Consider the following 16,333-nt stretch of genomic DNA (forward strand, 5'->3'; position numbering starts at 1 on the left):
AAACAGAATACACAGAGTTCTCTACAACCATAAAGGAAAACATATATGAGGACAAAACGGAGAACACAACAAAGTATGATTGAAGATGTCATAATGAACAATGGGAGCAGGAAAATATAAAAATAGAAGCTAATATTGGTAAATTAAGATGGAAGCATAAGGCATGATCGAGAGAAAAATCATAAAACTAGTAGAGGTATTCTACATAGAACTTTATGGAAAATAACTAAATATATACATCTGTAGTGATATATTCTTTGGGTCTTTCGGTAAAGTCACGTATATAGGTTCAAAGAAAATAACAAAAGAAAAAAACTACGACGTTTCGATCACACATCAATCATCAAAACTTTGACTATGAAAACTTAGACAGGACCCTCCTGAAAAAGAGTCGTGAGATTCAGTGAGGCTTTCCTGGGTAAACAAGCATAATACATCATGTTGTGAGCAATGGCCCTTATTTACATCCTAGAATTCAAATACACTACACTATATGTCAGGTTGTAACAGATTCTTTGGTTTAAGGGCAGTGTTTGTAAATGACATCATTAAAATATAACTTTTAGCTAAATACCAAAACATGTGAAATAGAGCTCTCTAAGGACACAGAAAAACCATGACCGAATGGTCTCTTCCGCCCCGCGCTCACAAAACCCTCCCCGAACATCTGCACATCAGAGCGGGCGTGCGTCCGTGATTGTTTTTAAAATGATTTAAGTTTTTAACGGTCAGCCAGACACCAGCATTCATTCTCGAGCGGAACACCAGAGAGGGGGGAAAGACATGCGCTACCCCACACACTTGGGAAGGCGCATGATCTCATTAAACGCGGCCTGAGCAACGCTTCTCATGGGAATCACACATGTTGGGCATGAATCACAGATAACCTAAACATTGAGCAGTGCACAGCTGACGGCTAGATGATCATAACTAATTGGCTGCTTGCGAGCGGGTGCAACGCAGCCGAGGTGCCTGCCCGCTTCCCCTGCTCTCCCGCTTCAAGTGAGTTTACGTTTCACGTTTTTTGCCGACTCGTGTTGTAAACGCAACTCGGATGTCCCCCGAGCGGCGTGAGCACTCCATCAAGTGGCTCTTATTTAGAAAAACGAGTGCTCCCTAAATTAATCACTACAATAAAATGCTCCACTATCAAAGTGCAAAGGGCTTTGCCGATGATTTAGCAAGTGAAAACAAAGCTGCCAGACTTATTGAAGAAAACAAACCAAAGACATAAGACAATACTTGTCGAGTGACGTATATTGAGTCACTGGTGTTAGTACTAGCCACTGTGAGAAGAATGTAACTGTGCGTCTTAGAGCCACTCACTGTCACCAGAGTACGTATGGCATATGGGACAGGCTAGATGAACCCGAGAGGGCACGTGACCAGGAGAGGATAAGGACGGGGGCCAGAAGGGGACCGAGGGGACACATGATGTGAGGTCCCAGAACCTTCTGGGAAGATCCCGAAGGGGGCGTGGCCGAGGGCAGAGCAAGGCCACGATAAGAAGGGGTCCTGTGAGCCGAGTGGGGCTGTTCTCTGGGATCAATCCATCGTGCTACAGTCTTCGCTCTTCGGTCTTCGCCACGACATCGTGGACCAGGCAGCATGTTAACTGACCTGGTCCGATTATATAGTTATCCCGTTAAGAGTGTATATAATTACGTAGTTACCTTGTTGGGGTGTGTAATAAGCGTGTTGCCTCCAAGTTAGAAGTGTCCGCCTCCGTGGAACCCACTACATCTGGCGTCAGAAGTGGTTCAGAATAGCTCGGTGATAGCCCTAGTGTAGCGTTATGTTTACGCAGAGGAAGCAACTTGCCAGGACGTCTTCAGGTGATGAGGACGACGGGGTAGCAATCCCATGGACAGCCCCGGGGATGGCCACCCCGGAGAGTGAAGGCGAGACGGCTCTACCGACGGAGCAGCGATGAGAGCGGGGTCTTGCCGCGTCGCCGTCATCAGGAGAAGAGCGCTGGTCACGCGACGCCTGCCTCGCTGATGTTCAGTCAACTGTGGCAGCGTTGCTCACCGAGCTGCGGCTGGAGAAGCCCAGGGAGATGTTGGTGTGTCAGAGCCGCGGGAAGAAGGCTCCATTGTGGCTGTTTCCCGCATGCGGGAAACCATGGAGATGCAGCCCGCTCGCGCGGCCGCCATTTTGTTGTACAAGCGGGACGCGATTCCCGCCAAAACAGACCTCCCGCCAAATTTGCTTCAAGAAGTTCCCAGACTGAGGAAAAGGCTCCCTTTGTGAAGGAGTTTTCAGCTGCGGGTGCTGACTGGGCAGCGTTCCGCAGATGCTTCACCGCCACCTGCAATCTTGCGGGATGGATGGACAGAGGTGGAGGCGCTGCGGGCGCTCCCCACCTCTCTCGATGATGACGCCTTGGCGGCATTCAATGCCATCCCGCCGGAGGACAGGGGCACGCTGCCTCGGGCTCTCGCCGAGATGGGGGCAATTTTTGACCCGCCATTCAACGTGCGGCACAGGTTTACTGCGCGAAGGCGAGGGGAGGCTGAGATGCCCCTCGCCTTCCGCAGCGCACTTATGGGCTCGACTCCCTGGTCCTCGAGCACATGCTGTCGCTGGCCCAGGAATTCAACGTTGTCCTGCCAGCCACGGAAGAGGACGACTTGTCATCACTCAGAAGCGCACGGTGCCTCCAGGCACACTTCAATTTGAAGAGGCGGGCGAGCGTGGCTGCATGTGCCGGACCCTCGGAGGTGGCAGAAGTGCCCGAAGGCGCGGAGCCTTCCCAAGCTTGCACTTCACTCGGTGGCGGCAGACAGAGGAAGGACGAGACATGGCGACAAGGAGGGCGAAACCTGCCGAGGGGGACCTTTTCTTGCCCAAGGACCGACCCCGTCGTCTGCTTCAGGTGCAGCCTGCCAGGACACGTCTCAAAGGGATGCCGTGCCGAACGAGGGAGACCCTCCACGGTGCCATCATCATCTATCCGGGCATCCTCCACTCTACTGGGTCCTCGGGCAAGTCGCAGCACACCACACACACGGTCCTTCCAGTCACCTCATGCTTCGTGTTCGCGTCCGGATTTGCATGTTGTTGTTTCTCATCGAGTTGCGAAGCGAAAAAGTTCGATTTTGGCGGGAAATGGGTGGCCGCGCCATCCTGTTCAGTGGTCGGCGTTGGGCCACCATTTTGTTCCTGCAGTAGGGGGATCATCTGCCGTCATTGGTACCGTTCAGGGTGTAGAGGTGTGGATGCTCATTGATACCGGAGTATACACTACCATTATATCTAAGATGATTTTTGACATTTTGCCGCCAAAATCGTGTGCCATCTGGCCCGTGGAAATTCCGTGTTTTGCCGCCAATGGCGAGTCCTTGGAGATTATTAGTCAAATATCGACCACGATGTGCATTGGGGAAATCCAGTTGACAAGGCTGGTGCTTAATCCGAAATCCCTGGTCATGCCCTGCCTATTAGGAACTGATTTCCTAGGGAAAATGCCCCTAAAGATCCTTGTGGAACAGGGCTGCATGCATTGAATTGCCATAGGGCCGCTGAATGGCGTTTTTGTCCTCCCCGACTCGTATGTGCATGGCTAATGCCACAGTCCAAGCGCTGGCTGTGGAAACTGTGAAAATCCCCCCCCCCCCCCCCCCCCCCGGTGTGCAGATGCTTGTACCTTTGAGACTGCGGAAGCAGCTCGACCGAGAAGCGACCGCGGGAGGAATCCTCTTGGCCCACTCGAACAAGGCGGTTCGGGGCCTTACATTAGTGGGGGCACAAGCGCACAGGCCTTGGTGTCAAATGACCAGCAACCTTTTATTCAGGTTTTGAACGCTGGTCTGCATACGCCCGTCATACAAACTCGCACTGTTCTGGCTCGCGCTTTGATCACGTCTTGTGAGGTTGATGATGCGGGGATGCGGGAGTTGCGGCGACTGTGGAGCAGGGAGAAAGGTGTAATGACTCATGGTTGGAGGCGCTCTGCTGTGAAAGCCCCGAGTTGTCTTATGCACAGAGGGCTGAGTTGCATGCTCTTTTAATATAATTTTCTGATGTTTTTAGTAAGAGAAAATGTGATATTGGCTGCACAGCTCTGTTGCACCACCACATTGATAAGGGGAGTACCGCCCCCATTCGCCAAAACCCTATAGACTCAGTCCCAAGGAAAAGGACCACGTGCGTCAGGCGGTCGACGAGATGTTGGCTGCTGACATCATTTCCCCCTCTAACAGTCCGTGGGGGGCTCCCATTGTTCTAGTCAAAAAGCACGATGGGAGGCTGAGGTTTTGCATCCGTGGCTGAGGCATACCAGCTCCCACGAATGGATGACTCCTTGGATGCTTTGTCAGGAGCGCAGTTCTTCTCCACCCTTGCTTTGTTGTCTGGGTTCTGCCAATTGCCTTTGGACGACAGTTCTAAACCAAAGACTGCGTTCTGTACACCCCAAGGGTTGTTTGAATTTAACCGGCTCCCGATGGGGCTCCATTCGGCTCCAGCCACATTCCCGAGGCTCATGGAACTGGTGTTTGCAGGTCTCCAAGGGGACGCTTGTTTTATTTACCTCGACGACGTCATTGTGATTGGACGTATGTTTGAGGAACATCTACAACGCTTGCGTGCAGTCTTTCTCAAAATGCGGGCTGAGAACCTCAAATTTAAGCCACAAAAATGTCATCTGTTACAAAGGTCCAGGTCAAGGTATTTGGGCCACATTTTCAGTGAATTTGGTTATAGCGACGGACCCGGAAAAGACTGCGTGCGTGCGCACATGGCCAACTCCCAAGTCGGTAGGTGAGGTATGTAGCTTTGTCGGGTTCAGCTCCTATTATCGACGATTTGTACCTGGGTTCACCCCAATCGCTAAATCTCTCCATGTCCTCACTGCCAAGGGTCAGAGATTTCGATGGGGGGAGGAGGATGAGGCTGTGTTTGTCACGCTGCAGTGATGGTCTGGTCAATGGACCTCCCCTTCGATACCCTGATTTTTCCTTGCCTTTCGTCCTTGACACAGACGTCAGTAACACCGGTATTGGCGCAGCTTTGTCACAAGTGGCGGACGGAGTGGAGAGCGTGGTAGCATACGGAAGCAGAGTGCTGTCCCCGGCTGAGCAGCGCTACTGTGTGACGCGCCGAGTGCTATTGCCTATTGTTTATTTCACCCAACAATACCGTCCATACCTCTATGGCATACCTTTTTATGTGCGCATGGACCCTGCGGCTCTCCAGTATGCGTTGCGGATCGAGCAGCCATCTGGACAGCTCTCCCAATAGCTGGAAGTCCTTCAGGACTACTCCTTCAATATATCATACAGGAAGGGTGTTCGTCATGTCAATGCGGATGCACTGTGACGACTGTCACCAAGTGACCGCTGTGTTTGCCTTACGGGTGCTGGGCGGTGCAAGCCTGCTGAAGCGGGACCGTCCCCCACTGTGGTAGCTTCCGTGGACGTCCTATACACAGGGACGGCTGAGACTTTGGATAACACAATCGGCCTCACCCATTCAAAATGGGGGCGACACCAAGCGGAAGATACCTCCTTGATTAAACTGAGGCGTCGTGCCGGGAACTAAGAGGGTGGGGAGAGCCGATGAGGGTTGTCCCCTCTGATCCTAAAAAGGGGTCTGCTAATGCGGTGGGATGGTGAATTACAATGGCATAACATTGTGGTGCCCACCGTTCTGCGGGGCAAGGTTATATGGGCTGTGCAACGAGTGATTCACCTTGGTGTACGCAAAACATTGTCGACTCTTAAACTCGATTTGTTCTGGCCTAGGATGCGCGGAATGCGCCCGCTGAAAACCCCCCTCCCGAAAACTGATCGGCCTCCTTTGAAATCGATTTCTGTGTCCTGAGTTAACGAACTCATCGTGCTCGACGTCCTTGTACCGTTTCCCACCACCCCACGGGGTAACAAATATTTATTAGTAGGGGTGGAGTACCTCTCGCGTTGGCCAATCATGGACGCGTTCCTCCAGGGGGCCCCGGAATGCCTCCTTACTGACCAAGGCAAACAAATTTAATCCAACCTATTAAAGGAGGTATGCGATCTGTTGGGCACCAAAAAGGTTTGTACTTCGCCTTATCACCCCCAGACTGATGGTATGGTGGAATGCCTACACAGGACCCTGCCTTCTATGTTGTGTTAGCAGGTCAATGAGGCCCAGTCTGACTGGGACCTGCACGCTCCGGGTGTTCGTGCTGCCTATAGATCGGCCCCACACGCTTCTACCGGGTTTTCCCCATTTTTTCTCATGTACGGGAGGGAGCAGGACCCCCGATTGAGATTTAATTGGGCTCGGTGCCAACCAACAAAAAGATGCCTAGCCCCATGCGCCTTAACCTGACACGGTTGTCCAAAGCACGGGAATCTTCCCGAGGGAATTCCGCCTTGCGGCAGGCTGCTAACGAACGGCTTGTGGGGCTCCGAAAATCGGTAACTAAATGGACACCAGGTGATAAAGCTTGGCTTCACTGCCCCCAAGTTCCGGTGGGTACGTCCCCCAAATTGTTTAAACCATGGCATGGCCCGGTCGAAGTTGTAGAGGTTAGGAGTCCACAGTGTGTGCGAATCCAGTCCGGGCGCTGGCTTTGGTTCGTTTATCCGTCGCGACTGAAACTGTTTGTTCCGTCGGGCGAAATCCCTTCATCTGGTGTGTCCGGGGCACTGGGGCATGCATCCGCGGAGGTTGTGCCCCAAGGGATTTCTGATTCTGCGTCCACAGGATGCCAGCACATAGCACCCTTCGAGCCGCAGGTCGCACCGACCGGAGGTGGATTGAGGAGTATAGAGCAGCCGTCACCCACTCCTTCTTCTCTTGCGAAACTTCTGTCTACTTCCCGGGAGGGGCCGTACCCATTAGGCCATCTTCAAGTTGTCCCCGGGACCTCCTGGGAGCCCACACCCACCCCGTCCGGCGACAAGGACCCGTTCAAAGACCGTTCGATTTAAATGACTCTCCCCCAATGGGCAAATTGCCCCTAAGCCATCTGTTGGTGGTCACACACGCGAGCCAGATGGGTTATTGGATGATCCTGGCTCTTCTTGTGCTCGCGGGTGGTGACACGCATATGCTTTGTCTGGAGGTTTGGTCGGCCATTGTACATTGTTCACATTTTTCTTCTTTTTCCCCTTCTCCCTTTCTAGCTGATTGTACATATTGTTGTTTTCGTATTTATTGTTCATTCCACGGTTTTTGTTATTGTTGTTGTTCTATTTACAATTTTTGGAGGCTTGTTTCTGTTGATTTACAGCCCTTTGCTAATACACTGCAGGATGAAGGCCTCCCCACATAGTGTCAACTTGTGGTGGTCATTTGACGGTTATTCACCACGCTAGGCAATACGGGCTGGTAAAAAAAAGGAACCAGGACTGGTTAACATATCACTCCTAATCAAACTCAGACCATCAGGTTTATAGCACAGTGCGCTTGCCACTGTGCCACCACTCCACCCCACTAAGAAACTAAACAAATGTATATATATATTTTTTTTAAATCTACAGTAAAGTAGTGAAAATGATTTTTCTTCCAACTATGTATATTTATTTGAAGAACATTCCTGACCACCTGTGTCAGTAGCAGCAGGATGAGCAAGGCGCTGGTGGTTCATTTAGTCTCGTGAAAGTAACATTCCTCTAATCCTAAAGGGCCCCCTTTGTCTGCCTTGAGGGCCCGGGGCACGGCGCCCCTGCGAGGAGGACGCCTTCCCTCACGCCGCCACTGCCAACGCCGCTACAACCGCTTCTGAGAAACCCCCAAATCGCGCTTCTCCACAAAGAGCCCAGCGTAGCCATCGTGAGCAGTGAAAGGGCCCACCTGCCGTGAAGGCACGATTCACCGCTCCCCGCATACACCTCTCAGCGATTCAATGAATTTTCATGATTTGGTAGTTGTAAATCGATTAAGAATCGATTATTTTTCTTGTTTTTATTGCATTGTTCACAGGGTTTAATGTTCTCACTAGTAAACTGAAAGTAGTACGTTACCGGTAACTACAGCCATACCTTGAGGTGTCTTTGATGTCGTTTGCTGAGTGCAGAAATGTTTCCTGGCTTACCTACATGGATAGATCCAGCGGAATCAAGCTCTAGTTATTTGTATTGTTTCTTCTCGTTCATTCACGCAGTTTTGTTTGCTCATTTTGCCTAAATGTAACATTTTCAAACACGGCCAGCCACACTCTCGTCCCCATGGCTTGTGTATCAAGGACCACAAAGCCTATCAAGTCAATGTAGGGGTGGTCTGGCTGAGACTATGATTGGAGTTGCCAGAGTCCGATTAAATCACTTGGCTGGTAATTCCAGTAGGCATCTCACAGTTGGGCTTTTGCAGCCGGGTTTAACATCCCCCTCGACCCAAGTGTGACTCCAGGCCCATCACCAGGCCCACCATCAGCCCTGTGATCAAATCCATCACTCGGACCCATACCAGTAACCACCGAAGTACATGGCTGGGAACGGGGCCCGGGTTGGTTGGCAGTGCAGCGCCGGGCACCGACCACCCCACCCAATCACGACCGCAAAATCACGAGGACCGCACCACACAGACAATTACAGCCAGAGGACGCATTCTCCGGATATCTCGACCCACGCGCGCAGCCACAGAGGCGGTCTGCACCGTGGAGGATGAAGCTATCGCTGGCATTTAGGTTGGGCAGGATTAGTTGAAGCACATATCGGCAGCTGAATATCAATTGGAGCTATTTGCGTCTCCATTATAATGTGACAAAGAAAAGTCAGGGTGACCCAAAGAAGTTGTTCATTGCTCATCTATGTCAGGTCCTAAGCGACATTGCTATGACGGACAACAGTCTATCTGTAAGGCAAACACCGATGGCTTCCAATATAATTTCTTAACTGCAAGAGTAGTAATGTGACAGATGCCTTCGTACTATATGCAGGAGCAAGCCATTGAAGCCAGCATGTGAGCACTGCCCATGATATTCTCCCCACGAGTCTTGTAAAGCATCATATAATATATGTTTGTATCGTTGTCAGTTATTTTTATATTATTGGGGGTTGCAATTCGATTCAAGAATCCATTTTTTTAAACAAATTTTAACGTTCTCATTCGTAATGTTTCTTGTTTGTTCTGTCTTAATTCATGTCATTAGCCTCATTGTAACATTAGCTACGTGGCCTTCTGGGAGTGCATCTTATCAGCCGCATTGGTTCAATACATACAAGGAAACTGGGCTAAATTTGACACGGTGGTGTATCATTAACAGTCAGGTTTCCTTGAAACTATGATGGTGAAATGCCCAATGTTTATAGGTAAAGACTCTTTCTGTAAGTAATGGGTCCTTTGCGAACAGAGTTTGGCCTTTTTATGGTACAAAGCAAGGCTTTACACGACAAATGTTGATGATGATGATGATGATAGTGTAACTTGGTCTACGCCAATGGCTATAATTACAGGTTTTCAGTCGTGTAGCTAAAGTTCCCACGGACAAATACTCGTGTGAATTTCAACCAGACTAACACGGGTATCTCTGCCATCAGCAGACCAAACTCCCTGCAAGCATTCCAGCTTTATTGACTTACTATTAATTAACATGCATTTATTGACTTATTTACTAAGGAATGTTTATGCAGAGGTAGCTCTCAGCCTCAAACGACCACAGGCCAGGCCGACCGTCCCGGACTTGTACAGGGGCGCAGAGGCCACACACAGCCATACACACTTTCTACGCCGGCTGAGAGGTTAAGGGTCAGATAATTTTCCCCAAAAGCCCCAATAGCGGCTGGCTGTCTTTCTCACACAAACAACGCTGCATTCCCATCCAAGTGAGGATATTAGTCACCCTAACGCACACGCTGAGCTAACATTGGCAACAACAAAAAATCGCAATGCAAATGAATAAATTGAGATAATGGGTTATTCCCAGTTCAATTGACATTTTTGGTCAGCATTTTTCCCCCAAATTTGTTTTCCTCCGCACTTTTTTTCGCCTCGTGACACGAACTCAGCCGCTACAAAACTGCTCTCTCCCAAGGCACACATAAGCCTCCCCTTTCTCTCAGCCAGCGCTGATAAGCTGGGAAAGACCAAAAGATAAACAAACTATTTTTTTTAGTTCAGCACTACCAACTTTTACTCTCAGAACACAGATTTTTTTTTCTCTCTGAGTGTTCCTGCTGGAAAAAAAGCAGCCGGTCTGAAATTACATTCCAAGTGCACACAATCCTAGAAGTACATTTTTCCCAGAATAAAAAAATGAACGAGGAATTAATCTAATCCTTTAACCAATTGAGCTTTACATATGGTTGCAATAACTTTGTTGTTAGTTTAGGACGAAGAATAGAATTCCAACAGCAATTTAATTGAATTTTTTCGGAACAATGACGTCCGTTTTAAAAGCCCTAACGGAGATTTCACGCGCTCTGTTCATTGATTTTCCCAAAACGAGAAAGATGTGCTTTTGGGAGTCCCATCTATTCCCTACTTACGTCGCTGCAATATGAAGATATAACCTATATAAAATAACTTCAAGCCGATTTAAAATGAACCATATTTAAGATGTTTTTCAAAGCGTAAAATTAACAAGGAAGAAATGTTATTCATATGCTTAAGATTCTGTTAATCTTTTCAACATGCATTTGTGCTCCGATTACGGTATGCTATTTGCGATAATAAGGGTACCTTCTGAGTCACAAAACGTGATGAGATCACACGTGACACCATGGGGGTAAACTCGTATTGCGTGCAATATCCCGGTCCTGGCTGAAAAGGCTTACCCATTTCATGCTGGTATTTATCCCCAAGTGTTTGATGACCCTTTGATTCATATGCCCAGTTTTCTATAGGGTTACATCACTCATAGCAACAAAACATGAAACTAAAATGTAACTTTAATTGGTTTATCTTTAAGAGTTTTCATTTCCCCACGTTGCAGACAAAAGAACGGAGAGAGAGATAATTAATGAATACCTTTAGCCTTAGTTGGAAAGAGTAAAAAACAAGGGCAGTTAGTCCATTCTCCGAATAACCTCCGACAGTGTTTATCTGCATCGAGGGTACTGAGGCATTGCTCCTAATTTCCACATTATTATGGCAGTAACCCGCCAAGTGGTACCTATTTTATTCAGGAAAAAGGGATGATGGGCCGAGTTGACTTCAAATAAGGTTTAAAATTTGAATCTCACGAAAGGTTGTGAAAAACTTAAATACTCGACAAGAATTCACGAACGTCATTCAATTATGATGATGTTGAATGGAAAATAGTAACATGTTATAGGATGACATTGAGTTTCGATATGCAGTGAAGAACTTTGTGAGATGCAGAGTGAATTATTGTGCTTCTTGGGTATGAGTGCACTGAACAGTTCTTCAACTTGGTGTTCCACTGAAGATGTTCACCACATTTTCAATGTGGGGTGACCTTGAGTCTCCCTGTGTGCATAAGGTATCCATAGCTTCCATGTGATTTTTCATGTGATATTAGCTTTAAATCGATACTAAAGCATCCATCACCTAAAACAAAACTCAAACTATAGAAAGGCCGTCACGACTCGAAACAAACATACTGCTCTGAACCAATGCTACAGAAACATGCATGTGTACCTTAAAATAAGCCAATAAATTATTCCGGGAGCAAGTGCTGATAATTACCAAAACTTCAAACAGAAAGAGAGAGGCCGCTTGGTCGAGCGTGGGCCGCTGGCTGAGTTGGCGCCGAGTCTGGGAGCGTTGGGGTGGGGCCACGATCGGGCGACCACGGAGCCGTGGCTCCACATGGGATGGACGGGCGCCCATTCTCCCCCCCCCCCGTCCCTGGCCTCCACAGGAAATGGCCGGAATTTTTCTGTGCTTAGAGCAGCACGGTGAAACGGCGCGGTGAGACGCTGTGGTGGCTTCTTTGCCACGCGCCTCCCGCTTAGGCAGGCCAAAGACTTTCACAGCATCCACACTTCAAATCCATCGGCCGTTAAGCACGGATGTACGCGCGCTTGCAAATTAGCGGCTTTTTCCAATATCAGGAAAGGCAATACATGCCGGGTGGTTCAGGGGTAAGACAGCTGAGCAAGGCACCACTGTGATCCTAATGTTTGAACTTGGGTTGAACCTGCTCGTGATTACATTGGGTTCTCAATTCGAGTGGACAGATGGTCTCAGTCTGTCCACCAATGACTACATCTAAGTTCCAGCTCTCAGGACTGCATTTTTTGATTTTCACTCCCATGTACCAAACACTGCCCCAAGTGTGACTAAACAATATCATCTGAAGCCATCGCAAATGTAGTTCTGTGATATCTCCTTCCGCGGGCCAGTCTCTAACACACGGGTTTAAACACTGTTCTGCAAGAATTCTAAAATAATGATTCGTCTCATGACATGGTGACGACAGCAAGATTGGCATAATAGTGGGGATAGATGAAAAAATAAAATATTCTCTCAATATAATTCGCATTTTACAGACCAAAAATAGTTGTTTCTTTGTACAATGCAAATACTCATTGTTACCAAAACTCATTGGTTTCGGGAACACGGGGTAAACTTAAACCACGGCCGAGTTTGATTAAAATGCAGCTGCAATGCTTATCCCGCCAAGCTCTCTTTCGCTCCAGACAAGCCTGTCTCGACGTAATTGAATTACATAGTTCAGACAACAATGAAAAACTGGCTTTCGTGTTACGAAGTTTCCTTCAGGTCAGCAGTACCTGAAGGCGACAAACAACAGGGGACACGATACACCGAAGTGGCAACTCTCCCACGTACACGAGGCTCCGCCACTGACCCTTACCCCTCTCCTGACGACCGCCGCCGTACGCTGCTCGTTGGGCCCAGGTTCCAGCTGCACCGGCTCCTCCACGATGCGGAGGGCACTGCCGTTTGTGTTGCTCTCGGCATCCGAATCGCCGCTGCTCCACACCACCACCGCCGCCGCCGGCGGAGGAGGAGACTGAGCAGGGAGACGAGGGCCGCCACCGACAACATCTGATTCCCGTGCGCTTTCGATTCCGCCGGGGCATTCGGCACCCCCACAATGCGCACCAGCCAGGGCAGCGTCCGTCATGAAATCGTCAGAGTAGCCGGTCATGTCGGGCAGGGGTCTCTCCTTTCTAACGGTGGCATCTGATTTGGTGGGAGCTGGGGGGGAGCCGGAGCCGTCGTCGAGAGGGCGAGGAGTGGCCGCCGCCTTACTGCGGTCATTGCGCCTCCTCTTGCGCGCCACCACACCTGTGTGGACGATCTCGGCCTCATCGCCCAGCTCCGCAAGGCTCAGGGTCTCTGCGATGTGATCACCTTCATCCATGCCAGCCTCGTGGTGCCCGCCGAAAATGCGTTCCGGGCCCTCGCTCCTCGCCTCCTCAGGGATAGTGTCCAAGCAGAAGAGCTGGCTCACATTGGGTGCCAGGGACGAGCCTGGCTCATCCGTTTGCAGCAAAGCACCACTGGCCTCACCCTGAGCCCCCGAATCAATAGAGGTTTCTGTCATACATGCCGAAGGTGTCGGACTGGTGACGTCAAATTCAGCTGTGACGTCTGGGTCCTTCTCAGTGTCGATGGAAGGCAGAATGACTCCACCCATGCTGACGGGCAGGCTACAGCTATCTTTGTCCCCTTCCTCGTCTGGGCTTGTCGTCCCGGCCACACTTTTGGCGATCAACTCGGAAGCCTGTCCATCTGTTGTGATCAAACCCGCGCCTTCGGTTGGGAGGTCAGGGCCTCTATGGTTACCGTGTAGCTCATGCCGCCCATTGGCAGTCACAGCCACATTGTCAGCGTTTCCCGCTAAATCCGGCACCTCGTCGACGGGAATTGCAGTGTCGTCTGGCTGATCATGACATTTTTGCCAGCTGGGATGGCCGCTCTGCCGTGATGTTGTGGAGGCACTGAGAGAACAGTAGTTGCCCTTGAGTGGGGCCTCTCCGCCAGGGCCCATGGGGGCTTCACCTCCTGCCGACGCTACCGAAACCACCGCCGTGCCTCTGTCGTTCAGCAAATCCTCGCCGCCTTGGAAATCCAGGGGCCATGCAGCATTGGGAAGGCGTCCAGACCGAGCGGCCGGCGTATCGACGCGCGCCCGCGTGAACTCCGCTCCGTTGGTGGGCCCAACAACATCACTGCCGCTCAAGATGGCCGCGACCTTGGCGAGGTCGGCGCGTGCCGCCCCGCCCGCGTAGCCCCGGCAGCAAGGTGCATCGTGGGAGCTGAACATGTGGTCACCGGGCCTCATGGCACGAGCTGCACGCCTGATGGAAGTGACGGGACGGCTCTGCTCACTCCTCTTAGCCATGAGCGGCCATCGCAATGGTCGCACCGATGCCTTCTCCTCTTCCTCCTCTCGCCGGCAGAAGCTGCCCTCCCTCCCTCCTCCTCCTCCTCGTGCGAGTCTCTATAGCAATCCGCGAGCGAGCATCTGCAAAAGATTTTACAGAAACAGCCACTGGAAAAGTAGCAAACGTTGCAAAAAAAATACATTTGAATATGAGCTGTGTTTTACGATGACATGCCACAATGAGTATTGCAAGTCGTGAGAAAACTGATTTATGTAGCAGTGGAGAATTACTTTAACATTTCTTTTTTTCCATTCTGTAAACAACTTTACATCTGTAATACATACAAATTATAATGAAACATTGACTTTTTAACTCCAACCTTAAAAGATATAATTTACGTGTAATCTATATTTCACACACATATTAATATGCATATTTACATGTATTACACTGTTTGGCCAAAATGTTAATTGTCCCAAATATAATCCGTGAAATCAGTTGCATTATTTCCCAAAGAGGGGCTGGGTAATGGATTACTCATGGACAACGCAATGAACCATAAGTAAAAGATAACTTTTCACATAAACCACCTTATTTTCTGCCGTGGACAGTCTCACTTCAATAGTAACACTGATGTTGTCACTTACGAAAATGACAACAAAAACAAATTAATCTCCTGACCGTTGAGATATGCACACTAAATCCCAACGTCGAGACTCCCATCCGCCAGGGTTATTTTGTAAATGCCATTGCAAAATGCCTGCCTTCCAAAAGCCCCCATTTCCCTATGTTTAAGTGCATCAACTCTTTTTTTTGGACAGGATACAGTTTGCATGAATTGAGCGCATGGAGGCTCCCTGCACATAAAATTTCCAAGAACCCAGGTGCTCGTCTCTTTACTCGCCCCCATATTGAATGTTTTCCGGCACCGCAAAGAAAATTTATTTCCTTTCGTTTGGCAGGTCAATCCCTTGCACGAGCAAACAACAACACCCTCTCCCAAAATCCTTAGCACCGCAAAAGGCAATCGAGACTCGGTATTGCCAAAAAAATAAATGCTTGTCGCCGTTTTTTCCTCTTTCTCATTTTGTTTGTCCAAATTCCCTGTGTCCGCCCGTGTCCGGGAACACATCAGCGATACTCACAAAGGGGGGGGGGGCGGGTAGAAGGGGGATGGAAGTGGGGGGGGTGCAGTTGCCGATCGGAATGAAGCACAGCGCCGATGCGGGATGAGGAGTGTGGGAAAACATCGGCGGAAGAGGAGAATGCAGGGGCGAGTGGCCTCACGGGGGAACACTGTGGGGGCCCTCGGCAGAAAAATCAAAAACTCCCATCCAGAAAGGCTCATCAATCCCAGATGTGCGTGGGGCAGTGCTAGGGGGGTGGGGTTAAAGAGAGGGGAGGTGGAGTGGCGGGGGGGATGAGTGGCGAGGGCCCAGAGAGGAGCACTGGGGGAAGATCGCGGGAGTTGAATCGTGGTACGTGCACGGGTGGCCGCGTGGCCGCTCGGTCGTGGCACGCTCGCCCCCGAGGCCCTCCGTGTGGGCGTCGATGGTTGGGTTCTCACTGCCACGCAGTTCAAGTTCTGCGGGTGTAACAAATCTGATCGAACGCTACTTTGAGAATTCAGTAATGTTATTTGCAAGAGCAGAGTACTTGGATGCAGGTATTGAAATATACATCGTATATTTTCTTGGTTCTTTCGGTAAAGTCACGTAGAAGGGAAGTAATAAAATAATAAAAATAAAACATAATAAAATAATTCTCACGACGTTTCGGCCACAACGCAGACTCTGCCTTCTCGACAGACCGGTTCTCCACCTTAAGACGGCTGCTTGCATTGTGGCCGAAACGTCGTGAGAATTATTTTATTATGTTTTATTTTTATTATTTTATTATTTTCCTTCTACGTGACTTTACCGAAAGAACCAAGAAGATGAATCCCTGCAGTCACGAAAGCTTTAAATTAAAAAAATACATCGTATATTTTAAATACGACACGCAACTAAATAATCATCGACCATCCTCCATTGATTGTTAGGCGTAGGACTCCTCAAGCCATCGCCCTTCCACACAGTCTCGTGACTAGCCTGTAGCGTAGGCATGTCGAACGTGAGCGTTGTACGACCGGACTTCAA

General features: G+C 49.5%; 1 protein-coding gene across 1 annotated transcript in view; it reads right to left on the reverse strand.

The window, feature by feature from the left end:
* The window catches only part of LOC133342906 (rho GTPase-activating protein 7-like), a 153,631-nt gene that overhangs the window by 124,713 nt on the left and 12,585 nt on the right, over positions 1–16,333 (reverse strand). Inside the window, exon 2 of the mRNA XM_061552281.1 lies at positions 12,716–14,335. Within this exon, the coding sequence (XP_061408265.1) occupies positions 12,716–14,212 (1,497 nt within the window). The 5' untranslated portion in view covers positions 14,213–14,335. The remainder of the gene's footprint in view (positions 1–12,715; positions 14,336–16,333) is intronic.

Source organism: Lethenteron reissneri, chromosome 16 (assembly GCF_015708825.2).
Source record: "Lethenteron reissneri isolate LAM-NWPU_2019-01 chromosome 16, ASM1570882v1, whole genome shotgun sequence".
Lineage (NCBI taxonomy): Eukaryota > Metazoa > Chordata > Hyperoartia > Petromyzontiformes > Petromyzontidae > Lethenteron > Lethenteron reissneri.